The 14,042-nt window shown below is 50.7% G+C and overlaps 1 protein-coding gene across 1 annotated transcript; it reads right to left on the reverse strand.

Annotated features, from left to right (window-relative positions):
• Nucleotides 1-1,061: 1,061 nt before the first annotated feature.
• Nucleotides 1,062-6,024, reverse strand: LOC119335596 (BEL1-like homeodomain protein 4). Its single transcript, XM_037607710.1, has 5 exons — nucleotides 5,782-6,024; nucleotides 4,903-5,652; nucleotides 3,714-4,099; nucleotides 2,465-2,525; nucleotides 1,062-1,998 (listed from the first exon to the last, which is right to left on the reverse strand). The coding sequence occupies exons 2-5, from the start codon at nucleotides 5,587-5,589 to the stop codon at nucleotides 1,375-1,377; spliced, it is 1,758 nt and encodes a 585-aa protein (XP_037463607.1). The 5' UTR covers nucleotides 5,590-5,652; nucleotides 5,782-6,024; the 3' UTR covers nucleotides 1,062-1,374.
• Between the last annotated feature and the right edge of the window lie 8,018 nt (nucleotides 6,025-14,042).

Here is a 14,042-nt window from a genome sequence, read left to right on the forward strand (position 1 = left end):
ACATTCCCCTTCTATCCTCCTCTATCCTGTGAGTTAATGACAATGAGAGGCGGCAAGCTTTTTCTATATGTGGAAACTACAACTATTTGTTTACATTTTACATGAGTCAAGTCAAGCTTTGATCCAAAGTTGTTGGATTACCAAGTCGAACCGAGGTAGCCTCTTATTTAAAGGAGCTCTAGCAAGTTGAGATGAGTTGGCTCGACTTGGCTTGAGTTCCATCCATAGCCACAGTGATTGTCAGCCTCGTAACAGATTGGATCTTTATCCGAATCTAGACATTTTCCTTACGGAAAGATCGACTGATACTAAACTGGGAAACAGCTGAGCGGTGGCGACCTTATAGCTTCTGACAGAAGTTCCTTTCTCAAATGAACTACCTGAAATCTACCTTCGCCCCTAAGATTAATACATGGAGGTACCATGTACGTAACAATTTGGTATGCTATCTTTCCAGCCGCATATGTACCCAAAACCCTCCGCCACACCACGCTATAAGTTAAAACGCTTTCGCGTTTTCTTCACTGTCAAGTTCAAGAAAAGTTGACAGATATTTTCTTCTTCTCAGCTGCTGCACATGTGATAAGTAGCTTTTTTTTAGAAGAATGTGACAAGTAGCTAGCACCCAAGATACGGCAGCCACGCAAAGCCGCACATGCGCAACAGAACAACAAACGCTCCCTCGGCCCTTGTCACCTTCCAAAATGGTGTGCGGACGTGCGGTCTCCTGCCACTGCGGCAGCTAGCTCACTCCACTCGCACCGCACGCATCGGCAAAGCGAGCCTCCCAGGTTGGACGCCAGCGCGCGCGCCCGTGGCGCGTAGCTGGTGATCGATCACGCCGGCCGCGGGCGCGGGCAAAGCGCCGAGAGCGCCGCGGTGCGTTGCCATTGGTACGTACGTAGTCTGATACGTACCGTGTACCCCATCCTGCTGAGTTCCGGACCTGTCGCCAGTAAGAGCATCTCTGGCCGGCCGTTGGGCCGCTCGATCACACAGCGGAGCCCGGCGATCGACGCCCGCGCCTCCGCGGTAACAGCGACGCGCGCGCGGCCGCCGTGGAGTGGAACACAGCATACATAGACGGCGACATCCCGCCAAGAATTAAATAGAGGTATCTACGCGCTACAAAAATCCAAAGCCGCCCACCGGCTAAGCAAGACGTACGTACGCGAGCTACCAACCATGCATGCCAGCCCCAGCCCGGCCGCCGTTTACACATTCCCCAAATCCTCAATTCGATCCCCATCACCATATCAGACGTCGTCGCGTCCGTCCCCGATGGACCTCCGGCGCATGACATGATGATCCCTGGACATACGTACGTGATCATTGTGGTACTGTTGCGTGATGCCGTCCAGATTAGCCGACGGGTCACCCGGCGAGGTCGCGCAGGAGGTGGAACCCGCCCAGCCCCCGGTGGTACTGCGACGCGACGTCGGCGCCTGACCCCATGCCCGCCCCGAACTGTCCGTTAGCAGACGGGTGCGCGCCCTCACCAGCCATGAACAGGAACTCGGCGGCGCCGCCATGCGCCGCAGACGACGACGACGGGGATGCGTCGGCGAACGCGGCAACGTTCACGCCTCCGTGGTGGTGCTGCTGCTGCTGCTGGTGCTGAAGTCCCAGCGTCAGCGACACGCCGTTGCCGAACCCGGCCGTGGCCGCCTCGTAGGCGTCGAAGTCGAGATGGTCCATCATGCCGAAGTTGAGGCCCTGCGGGTCGGTGCTCTGGCCGATGCTCACGACGGAGGCCAGCGAGCCGGCGTCGTGCAGCTGGTGCAGCTGCGCCCGGGTCGGCTTCTGCTCGCCGCGTCCCTCGGAGGCGTAGCTCCCCGCCGCCGGGTTAGGGTTCGCCAGGTCTCCGGCCTGCTGCGCCGACTGGCCGCCACCGTCGCCGCCGCTGCCCTCCTCCTTGTCCTTCATCTCCTCCGCGTACATCTCCTCCACCATCGGCTTCCACAGCCGCACCCTCGCGTTGATGAACCAATTGGAGACCTGCATTCGTTGCACAATTTAATCTTTTCCCACGATACAAGTATCACACACCACACACACAATTAGATTCTTCGGCTGAACGTTCACGAGCACGTGAAGACACGAACGGAACGTGCGTACGACTCCGACGTGTCACCCGATCGACGAGCGACGAGTACGTTTGACGTGTCATGTCGAGTGCAAGTTGCACAGCTCGCAACGATGGATGCGTGTACGTGGAAACAATCAATTTAAATTAGTGGCGCGAAACCGGACAGCATTATGTGTATATATATGCGTGGCCAATCGACACAAACAACGCCATGATTACGATGTGATGATCGATCAGTGTCCAGCAGTGTGTGTAGGTAATAATTGGATAGGAACTTGTTAACTTTTTTATTTTTTATTTTTTTGCGGCTGATCCATCGACCGATCATGTGATGATAAACTGATTCTGTGGAGGAGTGAGTGAGGGAGTACGTACTTGGCTCCGCGATAGGCCCGTCTGCCGCGCCAGGATGTGCTTATCCACGTCGCTCGGGTACCTGGATCAGAACATGACAATTTAAGGTAACCTAGCAGCTTCCAAGTCTACATACAGTTATAGTGAGAGGTTACAAGTCTAGCTACAACGAACAAACCTAACTTGTATTTACTAGAATTTGTCTTAAATAACTTTAGATGGAGATGTAGGGATTGTTTAGTACAAGGGCATATCTAAGGGATACTGGTGTGTATTTCTTTTATGAGGGTAGTGTTGTGTATGTTTTGTACTTTTGTTCATATGTGTAAATGCATATATGGAATATTCCTACAAGACAAGTGTGGTATTTGATGTGGACATTCTAATAACACTGCCAGAGGAAAAAGAGCATCTGTCCGCGTATGAATATACCTAGATATAGTTGGAAGTTGTGTTTAGGTGAATAATTAGGACAGCAATTAAAAAATTAGGAGAGTGAACATAAGCAAAATGGCACATAGATGGGGACATATGAAGGAACCTAAGTGTGGCATCAGATCAAAAACTTGTTCAGCTTCACAAAATTAAGGGAAATAATTGTGTAAGCTAAATCGCCAAGCCAAAACAGCTAGAGTTTGTTAATCACATATGTAATGCAAGACAAATATGGCACGGGGTGAGCAATGCCACAGAATAAAACGCAAGGCCGGACGATTTTAGAATGAGGATCACACTCTTGAGCATCAGTTAATGTTCAAACATGTAGATTTAGTTGGTTAGCATCTTCTGCAAGAAAATGACGAACCTACTTACGTTATGTCGATGGTACTTGTCCTGACTTAATTCTAGTCCATTTTCGAAACAAAACAAAACAAGAATCTAGTTCATTTCGTGCAAACTAATCCAATTCTAGTACGTACTTCTTTGGATGTGCTAGCTGTTAATTAATCCTATATTATTCGTTCTAAGCGATCAACTAAGTTCACCTGTTCAATTCGAATTAAAATCTTTCTGACGATGCACGTTAATCTTCTTATACTACTCCCTCCGTTCCGAATTACTTGTCAAAATGGATGTATCTAAAACTAAAATACATCTAGATACATTCATTTTCGCGACAAGTAATTCCGAACGGAGGGAGTATATGGTACGGTGATGTAGGAAGACAATTAATCTTGTTAACATGCCACGAAATGCATGGGAGGGAAAGACAGTTAATCTTCTTAACATGCCACCAAATGGGAGGGTTTAGGTAAGGATCATCTCTTACGGGTGCAGGAAGTGCTCGAAGAGCCAGGCTCGGAGGACGGAGACGGCGCGCTCCGGCAGGCCGCGCTGCGGCCGCCACGGGTGGCTCTCGAGCATGCCGGACTGGTACGCCTTGTGCTGCCTGAGGCACTGGTCCAGCGCCCGCAGCCGCGGCGTCTCCCCCTTGGTCATTCCGGGCACGGCGGCCCCCGCGTCCTTCTCCCCCAGCGCCCCGCGCACCGCCCGGACCTGCGCGGCCACCCCGTCCCTCACGCTCCGGAAGTGCCTGGAGATGGTCCGCGACGCCATCCTCGTGTACACCGCCGCCGCGCGCTGACCCGCCACCGCCTCGAAGGACGCCGCCACCGCCCGCATCTGCTCCCGGTACCTCCTGTACCTCCTGTCCACCTGCATGCCATAGAATCAAACACAGGGCGTGCTTCATTATGCTTACAAGTCACCGTGAAGAAACAGCTGCGAGGAAATTCTGATCGCTGTAGCTAGCTTTTCTCGTGCAACAGTGTTTGACTCTTGATCTTGACTAGCTCTAGCTGTGCGTGCCTAGCTAGTACGAGGCTACAGACACCTAAGCTAGCTAGGACTCTGACGGCACCAGGCCGCACAGCACCTACCTATGAATTGGACTGTAGATCGAAGTGTGCAGTAACATAAGAAAGGCAACGAAAGGAGTAAATGCGTGAGTCGATAGATGGCCATGAGCCCGCCCATGACGGATGAAACGGTCGAAGGTAGGGGGAGAGTGGAGAAGTGGCCTGCGCAAGCGCAGAGATTTCTTGCGTCGCCATGGTGCAATGGTCTGTGAGACTGCGAGTCCATGCATGCAGAGGGATAGAGTCATGGAGAGAGAAAGATAGTGGGGAGTGGGCGTAGGGGTCGCATGCCCAGTGCAGACACCTAGTAGCTAGACCTGCAGCGACCGAGGCGAGGGGAAGGAATAGAGGTTTCCAAAAGCGGACGGTGAGGCCCAGGAGGGAATCACCCCCACTGTGCTACTCCCAGGAACCCTCCTTGGGCAAGCCATAATGGAACTGCGAGTGCCACTCCACTCGCCTGCAGCCTTTTAGATTTCCAAGAGGCTGGTGCAGTTCCTGACGAACGCAAGGCTTGACCCGTGATCGATGATCGGTCGAGTGATCCAGCGTGAGCGGTGGTGGTTATCGTCAATCGACATGTTAATTAGCTATGCAAACCTCTTCGATCATGGTGTACAGCTTGGCCTTGAGCCTCTGCAGCTCGGCGGCGTCCATGCTCTGGATCTGCGTCGACGACGGCGGCCAGGAGGCGGAGGACGACGAGCCGTGCTCTTCTTGCGCCGGCTTCTTGGGCGCCTTGCTGTCGGTGTCCGCGGGGATGCTGCAGAACTCCTGCAGGAGCTGCTGCGTCGGCAGCAGGAACCGGGACCCGCGCAGCTGCCAGCCGCTGCCGGCGCCTTGCACCTGCCATGCCGCCGGCGCCGTCTGCTGATGCTGCTGCAGCCGGGGCTCGCCGCCGCCGAGCTGGTGGTGCAGCATGAACGACGACGACCCGGCGTCCGGCTGCCCGTGGAGCGACAGCGACAAGGGAGCCTGGCCCATCTGCAGCTGCTGGTGGTGGTGGTGATGCTGCTCGCCGCGAAAGAAGCTGATGGTAGACGAGCCGTCGACGTCGACGTCAAGCGCGGCCTTGCTCTGCGCGGACGTCGCCTCGCCGGCCGGCGCCATGCCGAAGCCCCTGGCCCCGAACATGTCCACCCCGGAGTGATGATGGTGCAATCCGCCGCCATACATCTGATGCTCCGCACGGGCGTCCACCTCCGGCACGAGCGTGACGCCGCCCCCGTTGCTCCCCGTCGCCGCGAAGTAGTCGGCGTACCCTACTAGGCTGGGATCGTGCGCCATCTTTATACTGGAGCTCCGCTCCCGCGCGCGCGGCCGGCCGGGCCAGGCGCTCCGTTAATCAATCTATGGACGGGCGACGGCACGGGAAAGAAAGCTAGCTCAGAAACGAAAAGTGGAGCAGTAAAGCAAGACAAGGGCGGGCGAGCACCGAGAGGGAGGGGAAGGGAAATAAAGAAAGGGATGGAGACGCACCTTTGCGCAAAGAGGAGCTGAGGGCCATATCTTTCTGGGGAGGAGACGTGCGATGGGAATGAGATTGGTGGATGGGATGGGATGTTTGCAGCAGCAGGAGATCGACCGAGGAAAGAGGAGGCAAGCTCGCTCGTACACTGCACTTGATCGTACCGCCCGCCCATACCAATACCAGTACCTACCTAGCACTACCATCGCCAGGAGTATAGCCACGCTAGATTGCTATAGCTCCACTACAAGTACACACAGCCACAGGGAGGACGGTGGCACTGGCACCCAACGAGCTGAGTCGAGTCGAACGCACGGTCATTTGCTTGGGCTAGGAGAGGGAGCAAAAGTGTGACGGAGGCGCTGGGCGTTCGTTTGGTTGGGCAGGGCACGCACACGGCTCCCGGAAATGAAAAACGCGGTGGTTGCGGCGTCGAGCTCCCGGTCGCTCGCTGGCTCGCCTCTCGCTGCTGCAACTTGGGCTGATCTAGCTGCAAACCTCCGGGAGGGAAGGGGGCGCTGCACGCTGGCCGCTGGCGCCGACGACGTCTGGTCCGGGGGCAGCAGTGGTCCACGTACGGCCAGTCGTCGACGGACCAACTAATCGCCACTGGGAAAACTGGCCTATTGGGCAGGACGGAGCCGCGCGCGGGGACCACCACGGGTGTCGCCGTCGCGCATCTCCCGGGTTGCTTGCTCGCTAGTCTGGTGGATTTTGTATGTGTGAGAGGGAGATCTCCTGGGCTATGTATTTTACTACTCTCGCACCGTTGTTTTCTCCAGTGCCGACGTAGGCGGGCGCGAGAGCAAGAGGGTGTGAAAACATGAGTTGGACTAGAGGGAGGGTGTGTCGTTTTTGCTACGGATTGGTCGATAAACCAAGAATCATCCATACGATTGGTTGAAAAATCCTTTATTTACACCCAAAAAAGAAAAAAACGACCCTTTATCTATGTATTGCTGAGAGGGAGTGGTATTACCGCATTCCATGCTATGCGTGTTGCATTTTAGGTCGTATTTACATGCGAGGGATTGATACAGCTGGGTGTAGGGCAACTCCTACTGGCCCACGCAAACCGATGTGAATTTTGTCTGTTTTTTATCCATTTGGGACGCCGTTTTGGACAGCGTCCGCCCATTCGTGTTTTAGGGGGCCTTCATTCCGTCCAGTTTTGAGTGGTCAGTGCGCCCACGCGCTGACAAATTTTCGTCCGTGCAGCCGGTTTGCGGTCATATTTTTTAGTTCTTTTTTGCATACATATGGTAAACATTGCCCAAAGTTTGCATAACTCGACCAATACAAATATCATAGTTCTACAACCAAATAAAATCTCACAGTTTACAAACAGAATGAAATTTATATTGTCATAAATACACTTGAAAGAAAAGAGCCGATACATCTATTGGTTGCCAAGTTAAGCCCACATATACTCAGTCAAATCATCTTGTAGTTGAACGTGAGTTGCCCAATCACGCATTTGATGATGAGATTCGGTGAACTGTGTAACCACAATGTCCTACCGCCTCTCACGCCCTACTCGCATAATTCAACCAAAATGTCCTCATTGTCGAACAACGAATCGTCCAAATCGCAAATGAAGTTGTTGAAAAAGTACTCATCGCCACTATCCATTTTCTACCTTGCGGACGAAACGTCGAACACCTTGTTGGCGTGGTGTGTAAGTGCATCTAGTGTCACCCCTTGTTGGTTTTGGAGTATTGACGACAAACTTGGTTAAGAGACTAATGTGTTTGTGAGATACACAGGAGAACACAGATAAAAGTCCATGGAGATTCGATTTACCCATCAAAGATGACCTATAAAAATGTATATGAAGATACTGAAGATAATGGTGGTACACAAAGACTTTTGCTTAAAGACAATGGAGCGCGAAGACATAGTCTTTTGGTAGTTTAATTTTCTTCTTTCTTCAGTCATAGGAACCACTGTACTGTTAAGTGAGGTCGAGGTAAACAAAGTCAGAAATTGACGTGATACTCAACCTAAAATCATATGTCTTCTAGTGAAGACAATGGGAGAAAACCTCTTCCAGAGTTGGTTGAGTCAGCTTTGCTTGTAGCCCAAGTCAAGTTGCCGCGTGTGTTTGAAATATGATCGTTCGTGTCGGTTGGCCATTGACCCAGGGTCTGTTCGTTCATATCATGTCGTGTTGCTACCTAGCTATAAATAGCCACCCCCTCCACCATAAGTTGGTGGCTGCTTCGAGTTATTGCATGGCTTTTGTCGTTTGAGAGCAACCCACCCCCAAAGCCTTTGAGAGAGAGGAATTCCTGCGAGGAAAAACCCAAACACCCAGAGCCCAAAGTGATTGAGCATCACTGAAGCCATTTTGTTCTGCATGAACTGAAGACTTGTTACACTTGAAAACTATGATCTTCCAGCCGGTTAGGTGTCGTGCTCTGAGCATCCAAGAGTCATTGTGGATTGCTGATGAATAAAGTGTGTGAAGGTTTGGAAGTCTATCTTGAAGACTTGCATGAGTGATTGGCCGTCGTCTAGAGTGACCTTAGCTTAAGGAAATAAGGTAAAGACTAGGTCTTCTGAGTTCAATTCGAGCCTTCCTAACTAGATGTACAGCTGTCACAACAGCTAAAATTGGTCAAACAAACCACATGTCTTCTCCGAGCAGGTTCTATCACTTCACCCCTTTACTTACTGTTTAGCTTTGTGAAGTCTTTGCTTGCTCATTCTTGAATGTGCAACTGATCCCCAGGTGGTTTTGGTAATTAATAACAACATATATGTCATTGATCTAATGAACATTGATGATAGATTTCAGAAAATATCAACAATTGGCATGGCATGGACTAATGGATTTGCACCCCTCAAAATGTGAAGGATAAGAATTGGCTGCCCCAAGACTCTACATTTTTAGTTTAGTGATCCAAGCTCACATTGAGTCCCTTAGGAAAGCCAATATTATTAAATGGGATGAGGTATTGCTGATTAGGTTGTTGCTCAAAGTGCATAGTGGTATTGCTCAAAAAACCCTCCATCACTTTTCCAAAATCACATATGTCCAAACCCTAATTCATCATTTCGGTCCCACCGATACAACCTACTCTAGAGCCACCGAGATGACCCTTCTATTTCCACAGCCAAAACCCTAACAAATCGGTCTGACTGAATTGGTTCTCGGTCCCACCGAGAGGGCCTTGCCAAGTTTCTGTAATGAAGTCGTTTCATTTCAAAATCATCGAGATGAAACGATCAGAATTACCGAGACGCAGCTTTGCCCTAGCCATTGCATTTCGTCCCACCGAGATGGTATAATCGGTCTCACCAAAAAGCCTAATGGTAAAGTCTTTTGCACTAGTCGGTCTCACCGAGATTTTCATATTGGTGCCACTGAGTTGGGTCAAACACTTGTGAAGGTTAGATTTTTGGTGTTGCCTATTTATACCCCCCCCCACCACCACTACTTACTCTCTAAGAGAGCCATTGGAATGAAACACAACTTCCATCATTCATTTTCTGAGAGAGAACCATCTACTCATGTGTTGAGATCAAGAGATTCCATTCCTACCATTTGAACCTTGATTTCTAGCCACTTCAAGTTGCTTTCCACTTCAATCCTTCTCCTACCCAAGCCAAATCTATGAGAGAGAGAGAGATTGAGTGTCGAGGAGACTATCATTTGAAGCACAATAGCAAGGAGGTCATCACCAACACAACATCTATTACCTTTTGGGGAGTGATGTCTCCTAGATTGGTTAGGTGTCACTTGGGAGCCTCCAAGATCATGTGGACTTGAACCAAGGAGTTTGTAAGGGCAATGAGATCGCGTACTTCGTGAAGATCTACCCGAGTTAGGTTAGTCTTTCATGGACGGAAGCTATGGTAGAATAGACAATGTTGCTTCTTTATGGACCCTTCGTGGGTGGAGCCTGATACGTCTCCAACGTATCTATAATTTTTTATTGTTCCATGCTGTTATATTATCATTCTTGGATGTTTTATATTCATTTTATAAGAACTTTATATCATTTTTTGGGACTAACCTAGTGACATAGTGCCCAGCGCCAGTTGCTGTTTTTGCTAGTTTTTTACTTCGCAAAATATCCATATCAAGCGGAGTACAAACGCGGCGAAACTTTTTGGAGATTTTTTTCCGAAAAGACAAATTGGGAGCCAAGGAAGTGCAGGGGGGAGGCCTCTGTGGTCCACAAGGCACTAGGGCGTGCCAGAGGCCCCGGGTGCGCCCTAGTGGGTTGTGGGGCTCATGGGTGTCCTCTCCACTGCCTCTACGCTCTATAAATACCCAAATATTCCAGAAAACCTAGGAGAGTCGACAAAAAACAATTCCAACCGCCGCAAGTTTCAAAACCACAAGATCCAATCTAGAGCCCTTATTCGGCACCTTGAGGGAGGGGGAAACGATCACGGAGGGGTTCATTATCCTCATTGGTGCTCCTCCGATGATGCGTGAGTAGTTTACCACAGACCTGCGGGTCCGTAGGCAGTAGCTAGATGGCTTCTTCTCTCTTTTTGATCCTCAATACAATGTTCTCTCGATGTTCTTGGAGATCTATTTGATGTAATGACTTTTTGCGGTGTGTTTGTTGGGATCCAATGAATTGTCAGTTTATGATCAGATCTATCTATGAATATTATTTGAGTCTTCTTTGAACTCTTATATGCATGATCTTTATAGACTCATTTTTCTTCTCCGAAACTTTGGTTTAGTTTGGCCAACTTGATTGATTTTTCTAGCAATGAGAAGAGGTGCTTTGTGATGGGTTCGATCTTGCGGTGCTCAATCTCAGTGACAGAAGATGAAGTGACACACATATATCATTGCTATTAAGGATAAAATGATGAGGTCTATTCCTACATGAATAGATCCTGTCTACATCATGTCATCATTCTTATTGCATTACTTCATTTCTCCATGAACTGAATACACTAGATGCATGCTGGATACCGGTCGATGTGTGGAGTAATAGTAGTAGATGCAGGCAGGAGTTGGTCTACTAATCTTGGACGTGATGCCTATATACATGATCATTGCCTTGGATATCGTCATAATTATTTGCTCTTCTATCAATTTCCCAACAGTAATTTGTTTACCCACCATATGCTATTTTCTCAAGAGAAGCCACTAGTGAAATTTACGACCCCCCGGGTCTATTTCCTATCATACTATTTTAAGATTTGTTATTCCAAAAACCCAAAAATACCTTGCTACATTATTTATTTATTTATTTTATTTCTTGTTTTTTCTAGATCTATTTATCCAATCTCACACAATTTAATTGTGACGCCCGGGTAATCAAGCTACAGTAACCCTCTGGTAATGATGCCATGTCACCACGATTACCGTTGCTAATCTCGTGTTAGTTCAGAACCGATCCAAATTCAAATTTGAATTAAAGTCAAACAATAAAAGTTTCAATTGTCAAATCTAAAATGTTTAAATTGTAGCAAATAAATCATAGATGATTATGATGGAGAAACCACACCTATATAAAATGTTTAAATACTACAAGATGAATAAAAGGGTAGCAAAAACAATTATTTAAATTCCTTTTGTAATTAATAAAATTTCAAACTAATTTATTTGAGGACTAGACCTTTTGTGACTATGGACTAAGCTGAAATACTAATTTAGATACTAAGTGTATATTTTTACTAAAACTAAAATAAAAAAGTGAAAACAAAACAAAACAAAAGAACCCCCCGGCTCCCAATGGGCCTCGGCCCACCACACCCAATTGGCCACCAGGCCGCCCGACCAGCCCACCTGGCCCAGCCAACCGGCCGACCAACTCCCTCTCCATAACCCCCCGAAACCCTAGCCGTTCCCCCCGCCGCCCCACTCACTTCCTCACTCCCCTTCGATTGGATCTAGATCGGGAGGAGCCCGATACCCTCGCTGCTCCACCCCCTACGTCGATGCCGGCGCCCGGAGCTTCCCCGCCGGCCTGCTTTCCCTCCGTCGCGCGTCTTCGTCCTCCTCCTCGACCCCCGCTGCCCGAACCCCTACGGCCATCGTGAGCCCTCCCTCCTTCTCCTGTTCCCTGCTCGAGGCCGCGCCGCTGCACACACGCATCGCTGCACCGTCCCGCACGCGCCTTGCCCCATGCACCGCGACCCCTCCCTGCGCCGATCGCGCTCTGTCGCGACGTTCACGGCCACTGCACGGCCTCCGCCCATACCCGCGCCCGGAGCTCGCTCCGCTGTGGCCTCGCTCCGCCCGGCGTGCCCCGCGCACGCGCGCCCGAGCCTCGGCTCGCTGCGCCTTGCTCTGCCGCTGCGCTGCTCACCCACAGCTCCGCATCATCCGCGTCGTCACCCCTCGCCTGCGCGCTCGCTGCGCTGGCCACCTCCACTGCTTGTGCGTGCCGCGCCGCTGGACCTCGCCCGCACCTGAGCCGCTTGTCTCCGTCTGCGTCCCGGCTCCCTCTGCCTCCCTCCCGCCGCCGGCCCCGCCCCGGGCTGCCCTACCTGCCATTGCCCTATTGGCCGCCTCCGCTGGGGCCCCTCGATGGCTGTCGCACCGCGGCCATTCGTCGGTGGCTGTGATGCCCCCGACTCAATCGTACACTAATCATGCACGCAAATGTGTACGATCAAGATCAGGGACTCACAGGAAGATATCACAACACAACTCTAAAACATAAATAAGTCATACAAGCATCATAATACAAGCCAGGGGCCTCGAGGGCTCGAATACAAGTGCTCGATCATAGACGAGTCAGCGGAAGCAACAATATCTGAGTACAGACCTAAGTTAAACAAGTTTGCCTTAAGAAGGCTAGCACAAACTGGGATACAGATCGAAAGAGGCGCAGGCCTCCTGCCTGGGATCCTCCTAAACTACTCCTGGTCGTCGTCAGCGGGCTGCACGTAGTAGTAGGCACCTCCAGTGTAGTAGGAGTCGTCGTCGACGGTGGCGTCTGGCTCCAGGGCTCCAGCATCTGGTTGCGACAACCAGAAAGAAAGGAAAGGGGGAAAAGGGGGGGGGAAGCAACCGTGAGTACTCATCCAAAGTACTCGCAAGCAAGGAACTACACTACATATGCATGGGTATATGTGTAAGGAGGCCATATCGGTGGACTGAACTGCAGAATGCCAGAATAAAAGGGGGATAGCTAGTCCTATCAAAGACTACGCTTCTGGCAGCCTCCGTCTCGCAGCACGTAGAAGAGAGTAGATTGAAGTCCTCCAGGTAGCATCTCCAAGTAGCATCTCCAGTAGCATCGCATAGCATAATCCTACCCGGCGATCCCCTCCTCATATCCCTGAGGGAGAGCGACCACCGGTTGTATCTGGCACTTGGAAGGGTGTGTTTTATTAAGTATCCGGTTCTAGTTGTCATAAGGTCAAGGTACAACTCCAAGTCGTCCTGTTACCGAAGATCACGGCTATTCGAATAGATTAACTTCCCTGCAGGGGTGCACCAACTTACCCAGCACGCTTGATCCCGTTTGGCCGAACACACTTTCCTGGGTCATATGCCCGGCCGCGGAAGATCAACACGTCGCAGCCCCACCTAGGCTCAACGGAGAGGCCAGCACACCGGTCTAAACCTAAGCGCGCAGGGGTCTGGGCCCATCGCCCTGAGCACACCTGCACGTTGCGTACGCGGCCAGTGAGCAGACCTAGCAAGCTCCATTACAAAGGAAGTTGCGTTAACGCAGTCCAACCCGGCGCGCGCCGCTCAGTCGCTGACGTCACGAAGTGCTTCGGCTGATACCACGACGTCGGGATACCCATAACTACTCCCGCATAGATGGTTAGTGCGTATAGGCTCGTAGCCAACTCATATCAAATACCAAGATCTCGTTAAGCGTGTTAAATATCCGCGACCGCCGAACAGGGCCAGGCCCACCTGTCTCCTAGGTGGTCTCGACCTGCCCTGTCGCTCCGCCACAAAGATCCACACAGAGGGCCGTCGGGACAAAGGTCCTTTCAGCCCCCAATCCGTGAATCACTCGCGGGTACTCTTCGAGCTGACCCGACTATAGTCACCATCTGTATAGTATGTAAGTATGTATAATATATACCCGTGATCACCTCCCGAGTGATCACGGCCCTATAGTATAGCAAGGCAGACTGACAAGAATGTAGGGCCAAAGGTGATAAACTAGCATCCTATACTAAGCATTTAGGATTGCGGGTAAGGTATCAATGACTGTAGCAGCAATGACAGGCTATGCATCAGAATAGGATTAACGGAAAGCAGTAACATGCTACACTACTCTAATGCAAGTAGTATAGAGTAGAATAGGCGATATCTGGTGATCAA

Source organism: Triticum dicoccoides, chromosome 1B (genome assembly GCF_002162155.2).
Source record: "Triticum dicoccoides isolate Atlit2015 ecotype Zavitan chromosome 1B, WEW_v2.0, whole genome shotgun sequence".
Lineage (NCBI taxonomy): Eukaryota > Viridiplantae > Streptophyta > Magnoliopsida > Poales > Poaceae > Triticum > Triticum dicoccoides.